The following is a 14,886-nucleotide window of genomic DNA, read 5'->3' as shown; positions in this document are numbered from 1 at the left end:
TAATTAGTGATGGTGAGCATCTTTTGTTATGCTTTTTGGCCATCTGTATGTCTTCTTTGGAGAAATGCCTCTTTAGATCTTCCACCCATTTTTTATTGTTTTATATATATGTGTGTATATATATATTGAGCTGCATGAGCCATATGTTTTAGAAACTAATCCCCGTTGGTCCCTTTGTTCGCATTTTTTAAGGCAGGGGTATGACCCTCTCCTCAAGCTGAATCCTCCACCACTCACGCCTAACTGGAGCACTTTGGCCAAAACTTGGCAATTCAAAGTGCAGAAAAGATAATGCTGTGAAGAGCGCTGAGTCTTGAGATCCTCTTGCCATTGACTCTGAACAGCACCAACCTTCATCCCCTCACCTGTAATTAGGGATATATGGCCAGTCATTTAAGGGATAGAAAAAGGACAGATGGAAACTTAAAACAAGCACTGTGTGAAATGTAAAACCCCATAAAATTATAAAAGACTACAGCAATTTAGACAATTCAGAGGGAAAATCTAGTGTGAATCTTTTATTCTGACAAAACAAACTTCATAGATTTTACTTTCTGAACTCCCAAAGTTTCACTTATTTGAAAAATAAGAGACAAGACCTTCTGGATGCCAAGATTTCAGACATGAATAAAATAGCACCATATGTTCAAGTTGTATAAGCTAGCTGCACTTTACATACCATAACAGTGAAGGGAGCTATGACAGACTCACTAGTCTTCACTGCACCTGGAAGAAACACATGGACATACCTGGATTTTCTAATGAGTTTCATGTTGACAATCTCTGAGTAACTGACATACATATTTCCATCAATGGCAGGCATAACTCCACAAATACCAAACTACATAAATCACTTGCTTTTCATAATCTCACTTTGGAAATTAAAAAAAAAAAAGAGGAACAGTTAAGTAGCTGAAAATGCTGTCCTTATTGCACACAAGTACATCATGACAAGGAATGCTAGAAATTGTTCCCCCAGGAATGATTTTTGAAACTTTAAAGTACATTTTATCAGAAAAGTTAAAATCTTTAAAGTGAAAAGCAAGTTAAGCATTGATTCAGTTTCTAAAAATCTAGCAAATTATAGATTTTGTGCAATTAGGTACTAACAACAACCCACTCCAGTACTCTTGCCTGGAAAATTCCATGGACAGAGGAGCCTGGCGGGCAACAGTCCATGGGGTTGCAAGAGTCAGACATGTCTGAGTGACTAAACCAACCATACACATTTAAGAGATTAACACTGCTCAGGAGAACGTAGAGGTGGTTCTGCAGTGTTTTTATGGCTCACTTCAGCTTCACACATCTGTAAGCTGAAGACTTGGTGACAAACTACAACTTCTCCTGTACCAGATAGGAACCCATTTTTACTTTATACAAAATTAGATTGTTTTGCACCTACATGTATGGATAAAAAGTGCTTCTCAAATGTACATAGCCCACTTCCATAATCCTAAAACAAAACTAAAGGCACATGAATGGACAATAGTTGATTTTATCTGAATTCTTTTCATTAGCCTTTAAACAAATTCAACTGCTATCTAGAGAAGTGTGACCAATTTTGTTACAAATTTCTACAATTTGGGAAATTAAAGATTTAAGAACTCTTTAAACACTGCCGTTCTGTGTAATTCGTGTATTGGTTCATTTATTCTGCAAGCTGTGAACTCACTGTCATCTCCGTAGGCTTCAAAATGCATGTTTCAGGAACTGTGACATGAAAAAGACCAAGGGAGAAGGAGTTTTTGGAATTAGGTCTCTCACAAATTGCTCTGAATCCTGTTACAAGTGAATTTAATATGTTTGTGAATTAAATTTAACAATAATTATAAAGACATTCACCCTAACATATTTGAATTAAATGTAATTAAGTACACTCAAGTCTTTAATTGCAGTGACTGATATTTTTCACTTATATATAAAAGGATTCAATAGCCAGCAGCATTTAAATATAGAAAATGTCCCATCTATTATCTTTCTCTTTTTATAAAGTGCTATTTTTAACTGGGTAGATTTACTAGCCAGCTTCCCAATAACTTCACTCCATGTCTCTAACAGATTCAAAGAAACATGATAACTGAAAGGATTTAGTATTTTAAACATTTGCAAAACACTGCTACAAAGTATTGAGATTATGAATGTATTTCATTAGTAAAATTAAAAGTGTACCTTATGTGAGAATCATTAAGTTGATTTAATAATTACTTCATAGAAGCATCAGCTAACATTTATATCAATTTTTGCTCATCACCTAAACCAGAAAGTTTCTGTAGGCAATTCAACTCTAAGCACAAAGAGGGTCACATTAAGTAGAATCAACGGTTGTATAAGCCCCAAACAAAAACTCCTAAAAATTCGGAACTTTACAAAAGCAAAACAAGTTTGTGAGAATAAGAACCAGAGGCAATATTTTCCTAGAAGTACCATAAGTTGTTACAAGTGTTTTCTTAAATAAAAACTTGTGTAGTTACTAAGCTGAAAGTTGCTCAGTCGTGTCCGACTCTCTTCGACACCCCATGGATTATACAGTCCACGGAATTCTCCAGGCCAGAATACTGGAGTAGGGTAGCCTTTTCCTTCTCCAGGGGATCTTTCCAACCCAGGGATCAATCCCAGGTGTCCCTCATTGCAGGCAGATTCTTCAACAGCTGAGCCACAAGGGAAGCCCAAGAATACCGGAGTGGGTAGCCTATCCCTTCTCCAGTGGATCTTCCCCACCCAGGAACCGAACTGGGGTCTCCTCATTGCAGGCGGATTCTTTACCAACTGAGCTATCAGGGAAGCCCTGTAGATATTAATAATGTACCTTAATACTGAGTGCAGAGGTATTAGAGATAGTTAAGAGGAAGCCACCCAACAGAATAACTCAAAAGTGAATGTTGCCTACATCTTCAGTTCAGTGGTTAAAGCTGAAATAGCTTTTGAAGAGTTGAACACAACTTACAAGTAGGGTACCAACAGAATTCCCAATTGTATTCACATTATTCTCTAATTAGTATTTGTGCGTATAAACTCTGACCTGGCCATCAGTAGTATCTTAAAAAGCAAATGCAATTAGTAAAAACAGACGACGGTATGTATTTTTGTTTACACTTACAAATACTACCAGTTCATTACAAATTGCATGTCTTGTTGCTCTTGGAAGAGTGCAAAGTGAAAGTGAAAGTCGCTCAGACGTGACCGACTCTTCGCGACCCCATGGACTATACGGTCCATGGAATTCTCCAGGCCAGAATACTGGAGTGGGTAGCCTTTCCCTTCTCCAGGGGGATCATCACAATCCAGGGATTGAATCCTGGTCTCCCGCATTGCAGTTGGATTCTTTAACAGCTGAGCCACAAGGGAAGCCCAAGATATTTGCTAATTCATGTACAGTCCATGGAATTCTCCAGGCCAGAATTCTGGAGTGGATAGCCTTTCCCTTCTCCAGGGGATCTTCCCAACACAGGGATCAAGCCCAGGTCTTCCGCTTTGCAGGCAGATTCTTTACCAGCTGAGCCACAAGGGAAGCTCTTGGAAGAGTAACCACTTTTAAAAACAGATACTGTAAAGTGCAATATTCCTTACTTTGCATGGCATCCGGCAATGTTTAAATCAAAGGAACCTGCAATCTACTCTGCACCGGATTTAGATACATTACTAGTCCTCCAAAACAGCGACTCCAGGGCAGAGAGGCTGCAGGGGGCAGGGGGCCAAGGTCAAGGCTGGAGGAATCGCTTGGAAAGCCACTGCAGCCACATTGCTGGGGAGACCCCTTGGATTAAAAATGCAGCCTTCAGCGTCTTTTCTGGTCTCACTTCCTTGTCTACACCTAGTATACTATTCCTGACAACAAACAAGTCTTAGAACTTTCTAAAAGAAATGATTTTTACCCAAATACATTGGACTTGGGTCTCAATTTGAAAGAGGACGAGTGGCCTTTAAGAGACCGGTCCTCTTCCTCGTCCTCTCCCTCCTCCAGAGGCTTCTCCGGGTCTCTGAAAGAGGGTGTGGTGTGGATGATCTGGGTTCGGAAGCGGATTTTGTTGAGTCTGGGTTTCATCCGCCCACTAGAGCTGCCGGAGGCTTTGCGACTCTGCTCCTTCGCTTTGCCCGCAGCCAACCCCTCAGCCAGGTGGTGGTGATGGTCCCCGCCGTCCTCCAAAGCGTGGGAGAGCCTGCCGGAGATGAGGTGCGAGGGCAGCACCCTCGAGAGCCTCCAGCGCCCTCCCCCGCTGCCCGCCGCGCTCTCGCCTTCGTCCTCGTCCAGGGCGCCCACCAGCGTCCGGATCTCCTCGGCGGTGCTCGGGCTCAGGTACTGCGAGGCCTTCCTGCCGCTGTAGTCGCGCACGTCCACGTCCGCGTCGTAGGCCCCGACCAGCAGCTTCACCACCTCCACGTGCCCGTGCATGGCCGCCAGGTGCAGCGCGGTGTAGCCGCCGCTCGTGCGTGCGTTGATGTTCACCGGCAGCCGGTGCTGGCCCGCGAAGCGGACCAGCAGGGCCAGCAGCTCCTGCCGGCCGTGCTTGGCTGCCCAATGCAGGCAGGTAAAGCCGGTGATGAAGTCGCGCTTGGCCAGTAGCCCGGGCTCACAGGCCAGCAGCTCCTCCAGGCTGTCCCAGCGGCCGTCGGCGGCCGACAGCATCCACGCGTGCTCCAGCGGATCCAGCGTCAGCGAGCCCGCGCCCTCCTCCTCGGCCGCCGCGCCGTCCGCGCCCCCGGGGCCGCGCCGCAGCTGAGGGGAGCCGCCTGCAGCGGGGTCCCGGGGCGCGGTGCGGCCCGGCCGCGGCGTAAGGGGCACATCGCCCAGCGCTTCGGGCCGCGCACCTTCCCCCACCGGGCCACCGCGGGGTCGCCTCCCGAGCGGCGCGCTCGGGGTGCCGTCCACGGGGTCGAAGGGGTCCGCGCGGTCTCCCGCCGCGTCCTCTGGCTCCTTGGGGCGGCCGCGGGAGCCGGCGCGCTGTTCGAGCGACCCGCCCAGGGCACCCCCGACGGGCTGCTCCAGCTCGGCCTGCCGATCCTGAGCCCTGCATTCGGCAGGTCCCTCCATCTCGATAGCGTACCTGGTTGACTCCGGACCTACGCGGGCGGCCGCCCCGCAAGTTCCTAGCGCGCCGCAGCCGCAGGACTAACAGCCACCGCCCCCTGCCTCGCCCGCGGACACGCCCCCGTCGGGGGCCCCACCCACTTCCGGCCTCCTCTGAGGCCGCTCTACTGCTCCCGCGGGCCCCGCCCCACTCCGCCCCACCCCTTTTGGGTCCTCCAACCGGCTGCATTCAGTGCCTTCCCTTGGACACGCCTGGCCCCACCCACTTCCGGCCCCTGCACAGGCCGCAATGGCCGCTCTGGCCAGAGGACACGCCCTGGCCCGCCCACTTCCGGCCCCGTACAAGCCGCAATCAGTGCTTCAGCCCCGCCCAAAGGTCTGAGGAGCCATGGCCGTTCCTCCCCGCCTCTTTTTCTAACTTAGCAATTGTGCTCCATCCTCTCGCAGGCACTGACTGGTCATCCTCTAAAATAGGGATCCCCAACCTCTGGGATCTAGTGCCTGATCATCTTAAGTGGAACTGATATAATAATAGAAATAAATTGTACAATAAATATGTGTGTATATTTGTGTGTATAAATGTGTGTAAATCATTCCGAAACCATCTTCCCCTCCTCCGATCTGTGAAAATATTATCTTCCACGAAAGGGTCCCTGGTGCCAAAAAGGTTCGGGACCGCTGCTCTAAAACATCTGGGCAATCCTGTGACAGGCCCAATTCGAGGTGTCGTCCTGACTCGCAGCCCGCCCAGGGGCACTCAGCTCAATGAAGGCCGCTGGGCCCCTCCTCTCATCTCCCCTCCGCTCCCTCCTGGACTCCTGCTCCCCACGCCATCCCGCTTAGCCCCCCACGTCACCGAGGCCACGGGACCCTTCCCCTCAGCTCTCCTCCCCTCCCTAGCAGACCCGCCCCGCCCCTCGCGCCATCCCGCTCAGCCCCTCACGTCACTGAGGCCGGGGGACCCCTCCCCTCCGCTCCTCCCTCCTGTGCCCCCGCCCCGCCCCGCTCCATCCCTCCCTCAGCGCCCCTCCGCTGCTGGACGCGCGGCTAGGCCGGCTGCCGCCGCCTTGCTGGCCCCCCGCCCGCCCAGTCGCCCGGACCATGGCCTCCGAGGTGGCGCGGCACCTGGTGAGTCCGCCAGCCCTCTGCCCTCCGCCAGGGACCCCCGCCCTCCCGGCTGGGCCCACGATTCCCGCCCGCTTCCTCGGGCGGCGCCTCTCGGCTCCTGGCTCCTGGCTTCCCGTCTCCCCAGAGTGGAGTGTGAAGCGGGTGATTTGTGTAACGGTCCCAAACGCGCGGGAGCGGGACCAGTGGCGGGCGCCCCACTGGACTCGGCCACCCAGGCCTTCACAAGCCTCCCACCTTACCCAGCGTTGACATCCTTAGGATTGGAGGCTTTTTTTTCCCGCCTTGGAGCCCTTGTCCGTTAAAAGAACGGATGCGACTGATGTGTTCCGTTTTCTGTCCCTCCTCTACGCTGGTCTCATTTCAGAGTAAGCCATGGAGGGCCATAGAGGTGTCCTCGGCCACACCAATCTGTTTCTTGCCCTTTTCACTCATTCTCTTGTGTCCCTGGAGTCTTCCCGACGCTACGCCGTGTGGAAGGATCACTTGTCTTTTGAAAAATTTAACTTTTGATACTATTCATACCAGTGATTGTAATCCACGTAAACAAAAGCTCTTCTGGGACCTGAGACCAAAAAGTGAGACGTGCTGGTCTGAGCAGTCTCTATAAGTTTAGCTGGTAGGAACCTGAGAGGGTAGGTGATGGGTCCAGAATCTCACAGCCAGTTTCTCTGACAGAACCTGAAGGAGGGTCTTTCTCCTGATTCAGCCCAGGTCTCTTTCTTCTCTGTCTTGGTTTTAGAGAAATCTCGGCTTTCCTCTCTGACCTGCCTTGTTACATTTGTTGTGTTTGTGTGCACGTCTTTGTTTCAGAGTGAAGTTTAATCTTCAGAATTAAACATGGGATTTCTTGTCTGTTGCTGTGCTTATTTTGCAGTAATGTCACCTTTAATTAAACTTTTTATTTTAGGATAACTGTAAATTCGTGTGCAATTGTGAGAAAAAACAGAATTCCCCAGTAACTCTGCCCAATTTTCTTTAATAGTTGTTGTTCACTCACTAAGTCGTGTCCAATTCTTTGTTACCCCAATGGACTGCAGCACGCCAGGCTTCCCTTGTCCTTCACCATCTTCTGGAGTTTGCTCAAATTCATGTCCATTGAATTTGATGCTATCTTACCATCTCATCCTCTGCTACCCCCTTCTCCTTTTGGCTTCAATCTTTCCCAGCATCAGGGTCTTTTCCAATGAGTCCGCACTCTTCTTTACTAGTAAAATGTTACAAAATCATAGTAAAAGCCACTACCAGCACATGGACACTGATTCTGTGGAGACAGAATTTGCCCCCACCACAGGACCCTTCCCTTGTCCTTTTGTAGCCACACTCACTTCATTTCCACTCCACCTCCTCTTTAACCCCTAGCTACTATAATCTGTTATTTCTTTAGTATGATGGAATCACCTAGAATATAACCTTTTGGGACTGGATGTTTTTCCTTCAGTAGCATTGTTCCAAGTATTAGTTTGCTCCTTTTTAATTGCTGAGTAACATTACATAGTATGGATGTAACACACTTTGAAGGACACCTAGGTTGTTTCCATTGTTGAGCTATTATAAATAAAGCTGCTATAAACCATTCCTGTATGTTAACATGTAACATAAGGAAAATGTTGTCTTTAGTTCTCTGGAATTCACATGGCAGTTGCTAGTTTCATTAAGAAACTGCTAAACTGTTTCCCAGAGTTTCTGCATTTTCCCCCACCAGCAGTGTATGTGAGATTAGTTTCTCCACATCCTCACCAGCATTTGGAGTTCCTGGTTTTTTTTTTTAAGACGTTCTGATAGGTATAATTATATATTGTGGTTTTAACTTGCACTTTTCTAATGGCTAGTGATGTTAAACATCTTTTCATGTGCTTGTTTGCCATCAGTATATTTTCTTCATTGAATTTCATTTTTTGTACCCATTTTCTAACTGGATTTTTTTTTTACTGCTGATTTTAGAGGTTTTTAAAATATGTATTCTAGATACCAGTCCTTGATATGTGGTTTGCAAATGTTTTTTCTCTTTTTCATCCTCTTAAAGAATATTTTGCAGAGCAAACATATTTAGTTTTGATAAAATCCATTTTATCACCTTTTCCTCTTATGGATTGTACTATTTTGTCAAGTCTAAGAATCCTTTGCCTAACTCAGAATACCAAAGGTTTTCTCTTATTTTTTTCCTAAGAGTCTTGCAGTTAGTTTTACATTTAAACCCATGACCCATTTTGTTAGTTTTTGTATAAGGTGTAAGACTTAGGTCAAGGGTCATTTTTGGCTAATGGATGCTCCAGCATTCATTGAAAAGGCTATCGTTCTATTGAATTGCTTTTACACTTTTGTCAATAACTAGTTAGGCATGTTGTGTGGATCTTTTTCTGGGGTCTCTGTTAACATGCAGTCTTGATTCCTATAACTATATAAATAAATCTTGAAATAGAGTAGACTGGTTACTCTCACTTTATTCTTAAATTTCAAAAATTTTTGGCTATTCTAGTTTCTATATCTTTCATCATAAATTTTAGAATAGTCTTGTCTATGTACAAAGAATTTTGCTGGGATTTTGATAGGTATTACATTAAGTCTAAAATTAATTTAAAGAAAATTATTATCTCTACCCATGTTGAGTCTTCCAACTAATGAACATGGTGTTTCTGTCCATTTCTTTATATTTTCTCTGATTTCTTTCATCAAAATTATATAGTTTTCAGTACACAAGTCCTGCATTTGTTTTGTTAGATTTACATTTATTTCATTTTCTATCAGTTATAAATGACACCATATTTTCATTTTCATTGTCCTCATATCATTTTAACACAGAAATACCATTGAGATGTGTATGTTTATCTTGAGTCCTTTGACCTTGCTGAATTAATTTATTCTAGGAGTAAATTCCTTGGGCTTGTGTGCATAAAAATTATGTCATCTCAACATAGAGACAGTTTTCTTTCCTTCTTTCCAATCTGTATACCTTTTCTTTTCTGCCATATTTGAATAAGTGTGGTGAGAGCAGACATTCTTGCCTTACTGCGATGTTGGCGGGAAAGAATTCAGTCCATCATCAGAGCAGCAGGCTGCTGCTGTTCTTTTGTAGATACTCTTTATCAAGTTCAAGAGGGTTATTTGTCTGCAGGTTTTTTTGTACTGTCTTCGGTTTTATGTCAGAGTAATATTAGTTTCATAAAAGAAACTGTGAAGTGTCCCCATGTCTTCTGTTTTCTGGAAGAGATTATGTAAAATTGGTATTAATTCTTTTTTAAATGTTTGGTAGAATTCTTCTGTGAAACCTTCTGGGCCTGGAGATGTCTTTTTGCGGAGTTTTAAACTTACAGATTTAAATTCCTTAATAGTTATCTGTGTGTTCATGTTATTTCACACTGGGTGAGTTGTGATGGTATGTGGTTTTGCGATCCATTCCTTCCAAATTGTCAAATTTATGTGTATAGACTTGTTCATAATATTCTCTTAATCTCCTTTTGTTTTTTTCAGGGCCTATAGTGATAATCCCTGTTTCATTCCTGATATTGGTAAAATTTGCATCTTCTGCCTATCTTTGTCAGTCTTGCTATAAGTCTGTTAACTTCACTGACCTTTTCAAAGAACTGTTTCTGTTTCACCGTTTTTTTTTTCTGTTATTATTCTATTTTCAAAAAACTGATCTTTTAATTTCCTTTGCTTGCTTTTGGTTTAGTTTGCTCTTCTTTTTCTAAGTTCTTGAGGAGAGACCTTAGATCACTGACTTGAGACTTTTCCTCCTTTCTAATATATACATAAGGTGTTAATGAATTTCCCTTTCAGCAGGGCTTTAGCTGTGTCCCACAGATTTTGGTATGTTTTATTTTCATTTTCATTCCACCTTTATTTTTAAAAAGAGTTCTGTTTTAAAACTCACTTGAAACTCCAGGTTTTCAGACCTTTTTTTTTTTTTCATAGATGAGGATGTTAAGACTCAAAGATATATTGTACAACACAGGGAATATAGCTAATATTTTGTAATAACTGTAAATGGAAAGTAACCTTTTAAAACTACATTAAGATTCAGGGAGGTTTAGTGTATACTCAGGGAGTCACAGCTAGTGATGATGAGATACACTTTGGCCGGATTGTGTCTGGCATGATCTCCAGCATGTCCTTTACTAGTCAGTTTGGTTGCACAGTCGTGTCTGACTCTTTCTGACCCCATGGACTGCAGCACGCCAGGCTTCCCTGTCCATCACCAACTCCCAGACCTTGCTCAAACTCATGTCTGTCAAGTCAGTGATGCCAACCAACCATCTCATCCTCTGTTGTCCCCCTTTCCTCCTGACTTCAGTCTTTCCCAGCATCAGAGTCTTTCCCAATGAGTCAGTTCTTCTCATCAGGTAACCAAAGCACTGGAGTCTCAGCTTCAGCATCAATCCTTCCAATGAATATTCAGGATTGATTTCCTTTAGGATGGACTGGTTGGATCTCCTTGCAGTCCAAGGGACTCTCAAGAGTCTTCTCCAACACCACAGTTCAAAAGCATCCATTCTTTGGTGCTCAGCTTTCTTTATAGTCCAACCCTCACATCCATACAGGACTACTGGAAAAACCATAGCTTTGACTGGACAGACCTTTGTCAGCAAAGTAATGTCTTTGTTTTTTAATATGCTGCCTAGGTTGGCCATAGCTTTTCTTCCAAGGAGCAAATGTCTAAATTTCGTGGCTGTAGTCACCATCTGCAGTGGTTTTGGAGCCCAAAAAAATAAAGTCAGCCACTGTTTCCATCTATGAAGTGATGGGACTATATGCCATGATCTTAGTTTTTTGAATGTTGAGTTTTAAGCCAGCTTTTTCACTCTTTCACTTTCATCAAGAGGCTCTTTAGTTCTTCGCTTTCTACCATAAGGGTGGTGTCATCTGCATATCTGAGGTTATTGATATTTCTCCTGGCAATCTTGATTCCAGCTTGTGCTTCATCCAGCCCTGCATTTTGCATGATGTACTCTGCATATAAGTTAAATAAGCAGGGTGACAATATACAGCCTTGACATACTCCTTTTCCTATTTGGAACCAGTCTGTTGTTCCATGTCCAGTTCTGACCATTGCTTCTTGACCTGCATACAGATTTCTCAGGAGGCAGGTAAGGTGGTCTGGTATTCCCATCTCTTGAATTTTCCACAGTTTGTTGTGATCCACACAGTTAAAGGCTTTGGCATCATAGTCAATAAAGCAGATGTTTCTCTGGAATTCTCTTGCTTTTTCAATGATCCAGCAGAATGTTGGCAACTTGATCTCTGGTTCCTCTGCCATTTCTAAATCCAGCTTGAACATCTGGAAGTTCACGGTTCACATACTGTTGAAGCCTGGCTTGGAGAATTTTGAACATTACTTTGCTAGCATGTGAGATGAGTGCAATTGTGTGGTAGTTTGAACATTCTTTGGCATTGCCTTTCTTTGGGATTGGAATGAAAACTGACCTTTTCCAGTCCTGTGGCCACTGCTGAGTTTTCCAAATTTGCTGGCATATTGAGTGCAGCACTTTCACAGCATCTTTTAGGATTTGAAATAGCTCAGCTGGAATTCCATCACCTCCACTAGCTTTGTTCGTAGTAATGCTTCCTAAGGCCCACTTGACTTCCCAGACTTATTGCAGGATGTCTGGCTCTAGGTGGGTGATCACAATCATTGTGGTTATCTGGGTCATGAAGATCTTTTTTGTATCATTCTTCTCTATTCTTGCCACCTCTTCTTACTATCTTCTGCTTCTGTTAGGTCCATATCATTTCTGTCTTTTATTGTGTCCATCTTTGCATGAAATGTTCCCTTGGTATCTCTGATTTTCTTGAAGAAATCTCTAATCTCTCCTATTCTGTTGTTTTTCTCTATTTCTTTGCATTGATCACTGAAGAAGGCTTTCTTATCTCTCCTTGCTATTCTTTGGAACTGTGCATTCAGATGGGTATATCTTTCCTTTTCTCCTTTGCCTTTAGCTTCTCTTCTTTTCTCAGCTATTTATAAAGACTTCTCAGACAATCATTTTGCCTTTTTGCATTTCTTTTTCTTGGGGATGGTCTTGATGCCTGTCTCCTGTACAATGTCACGAAGCTCCGTCCATAGTTCTCCAGGCACTCTATTAGATCTAATCCCTTGAATCTATTTGTCACTTCCACTGTATAATCCTAAGGGTTTTGATTTAGGTCATACCTGAATGGTCTAGTGGTTTTCCCTACTTTCTTCAATTTAAGTCTGAATTTTTCAGTATTAGTAATTGCTTACATTTTATGATTCAAGAGATCTTGACTGTATAGTTATGTATTGCTGACTGTGATAGTGGATCTTGTAATGATACTACCTTTTCCTGTTTCCAGAGAAACACACTCATAATCTTCAGACTGCCCTTTTAAATGGTATCCAGATCTTTTCAATTTCTTCCCTTTGTCATTTCCTGTTTCAGATGCAGTACTTCTGAATTCTTTTTTTTTTTTTTTCAGTTATCATTCAGTGATGACAGTTTTTCTATCTCAGAAGTTTTCCGCATTTGTTTTACTTTCTTTCTTGAAGTTGTTACTTTTAATTCTTTTATATCCTGGTGTTAATTACTACCTCAGTACCTTGTGTTTCTGATCTGGAGTGACATCCCTTCCCTGGTCCAGGTCCTGTAGTCATAAGATAATGAGACCAAGTTTCCGGCCCATCTCCTCTGAAGCTTTTAACCCATGGCATTCTGTCATTCTGCTTGTTTGCCACTAGTCATGTGCTTCCTTGCAATACCTAACTTACGTTCTGTATTGTTACTTTTTCCATTAAATTTTAGTGAACCTTGCATTGCCCTCTACCCCCTCAGTTAAATGATCTTTCTTTAGGAAACACAACTTGTAATATTCTTTGTATCCTCCATAACCATTATCATTTTTGAATCATTTTATTCTTGTTGATTGTTATACATATTAGTTATAAATTCTTACGGGCAGAGCTGTTAGTCTGCATTTATGTTCTAACGAGGCTCCTCCTTCCAAGCCTTTGAGCTTTTCCCAGGCTGACTTTGCTCCTGACATTGTTCCAAACTGTAACTGTTTTATTTACGTATTTATTTTGGTGTGTGGGAAAGGAGGAAGAAGGTGTTTTAAATTTTCATATTTTACTGCAGAATAGATTTCCTCTTCTCAAGAATACTTACTGGCCTTTTATTTTTAACCATACTAAATTTAATTTTCTCTGCTGAAGATTTTAAGTATTCCTAATACAAAATACCTGATTCTCAAAGCTTTTCACTGAGAACTTTAATTTTTACACTTTCTTTTGATCATATCTGGGAGGAAGTTTGATTTAGATGATGCTTTAAAATTTTACTTAACACCCTTTGTTTTGAAGATCACAGAAATAAGAAACTCATAGGCTCAAACATAACCATGAGATTGAAAGCTACCATTTTAAATACCTTTAAGGCCAATTATGATTTAGTATCCTTACAATTTATTACTTTTAGTAAATATGCATATTTTGCTTGAGCAGTCTTCCTGGTTTTGAAATTTTTTATTTGGCACTTCCATTTATTTTAAATTAACTACTTTCTTTTTCTAAAAAAGGCTGGAGATTTCTTCACTGAGGATTTAGCTGAAGCAGTTTATATACCATAGAACCCAAAGTTCATTACATTATGTGATTCCTTCCAGAACTCGTCATTGCAAAAGTGAATATGTGCTGACCTTAAAGTTGTCCAAAATTGCTTTAAGTGGCCTCTTTTTCCTTGTTTATTGTTTTGGTTAGTTTAAATAGTGTCACCTAGGCTCCCTCTTGGCTGTCTGCAGACCTTTCCTGTCAGAGACAAATGAAGACATGTGGATCTAGTTTTACCAGCTTAAGAGAAGCTCTGAGAAGTCCTGGGTTTTCTGGATCAGTGCGAAGTATCTTCCCAGGTACAGGATACTTTCAGACCATGTGTTTGGAGCATGTATTTTGAGAAACATTGTGACCATATTCTCTGAGGAGCCATGACTGAGGCTATATTAGGAATTCTAGAATTTTCAGATTTCTTTCAGTCTGCTTTTTCTGACACTAGAAAAATTTAAATTATGGAATAAATTGTTGGGGAAATTTTTTTAAGATGAACCAGGTACTGAGACTAAAAAAGGAAGGCAGAGTCAAACAGAGCATGTGAGGGACTTTTGAAATGCAGCCTTTGGGAGAAATGAAGCAAAGGAAGATGAACCCAGGTGTCAGAATTTCACTCCAGTTTTGTTGTGTCACAAGGGAAGATGCCCGGACAAAGTGGCAGCTGTGCCACATGGACATGGAGGGATGTCCATCAGCAGAAAATTGGATTAAAGATTCACTGAGCATGGCCCTGCCCACCAGAGAAAGACCCAGTTTTCCCCCACAGCCAGTCCCTCCCATCAGGAAGCTTGCACAAGTCTCTTATCCTCATCGATCAGAGGACAGACAGAATGAAAACCACAGCCACAGAAAGCTAACCAAAATGATCACATGGACCACAGAATTTGGTTAAGAGTGAAGACAGATAGGCAGTTGATTTAGGACTGACCTGGGGGCAGAAACTGGAGTGCAGGACAGTGTGGAGAGGGCTGCGGAGGAAGATGGAAAATGCCACATGCAGATGTGGCCTGTTTCAGGGTTTATCTGAGCAGTAGTTCTCTACCATTTTTCATTACTGACCTTTTGGGACAAAAATGAAATTTAAATCAAATTTAGTTAATTAATAACATTTACCTAGTCTTATGAATTGATCCAGTTAATCAAGTTCTCCCTTATGAGAGGAATTCAGTACTAG

General features: G+C 43.1%; 2 protein-coding genes across 11 annotated transcripts in view; one reads left to right on the top strand and one right to left on the bottom strand.

The window, feature by feature from the left end:
• Positions 1-490: 490 nt before the first annotated feature.
• SOWAHC (sosondowah ankyrin repeat domain family member C) lies at positions 491-5,137 on the bottom strand. Its single transcript, XM_081593036.1, has one exon. The coding sequence runs from the start codon at positions 5,027-5,029 to the stop codon at positions 3,869-3,871; it is 1,161 nt and encodes a 386-aa protein (XP_081449162.1). The 5' UTR covers positions 5,030-5,137; the 3' UTR covers positions 491-3,868.
• Positions 5,138-6,060: 923 nt separating this feature from the next.
• Positions 6,061-14,886, top strand: part of SEPTIN10 (septin 10) — a 45,137-nt gene continuing 36,311 nt past the window's right edge. For all 10 annotated transcript variants that reach the window (XR_014082792.1, XR_014082793.1, XR_014082791.1 and 7 more), the window contains exon 1: positions 6,061-6,154. Coding sequence is in view for 5 of the 10 variants with exons in the window: in XM_081593033.1 (XP_081449159.1) it covers positions 6,128-6,154 (27 nt within the window). In the remaining 5 variants the exon portion in view is untranslated. The remainder of the gene's footprint in view (positions 6,155-14,886) is intronic.

Source organism: Giraffa tippelskirchi, chromosome 4 (assembly GCF_054371585.1).
Source record: "Giraffa tippelskirchi isolate mGirTip1 chromosome 4, T2T-mGirTip1v1.2.pri, whole genome shotgun sequence".
Lineage (NCBI taxonomy): Eukaryota > Metazoa > Chordata > Mammalia > Artiodactyla > Giraffidae > Giraffa > Giraffa tippelskirchi.
Note: the sequence above shows the minus strand (reverse complement) of the source record. Positions and strands in the feature narration are given on the sequence as shown.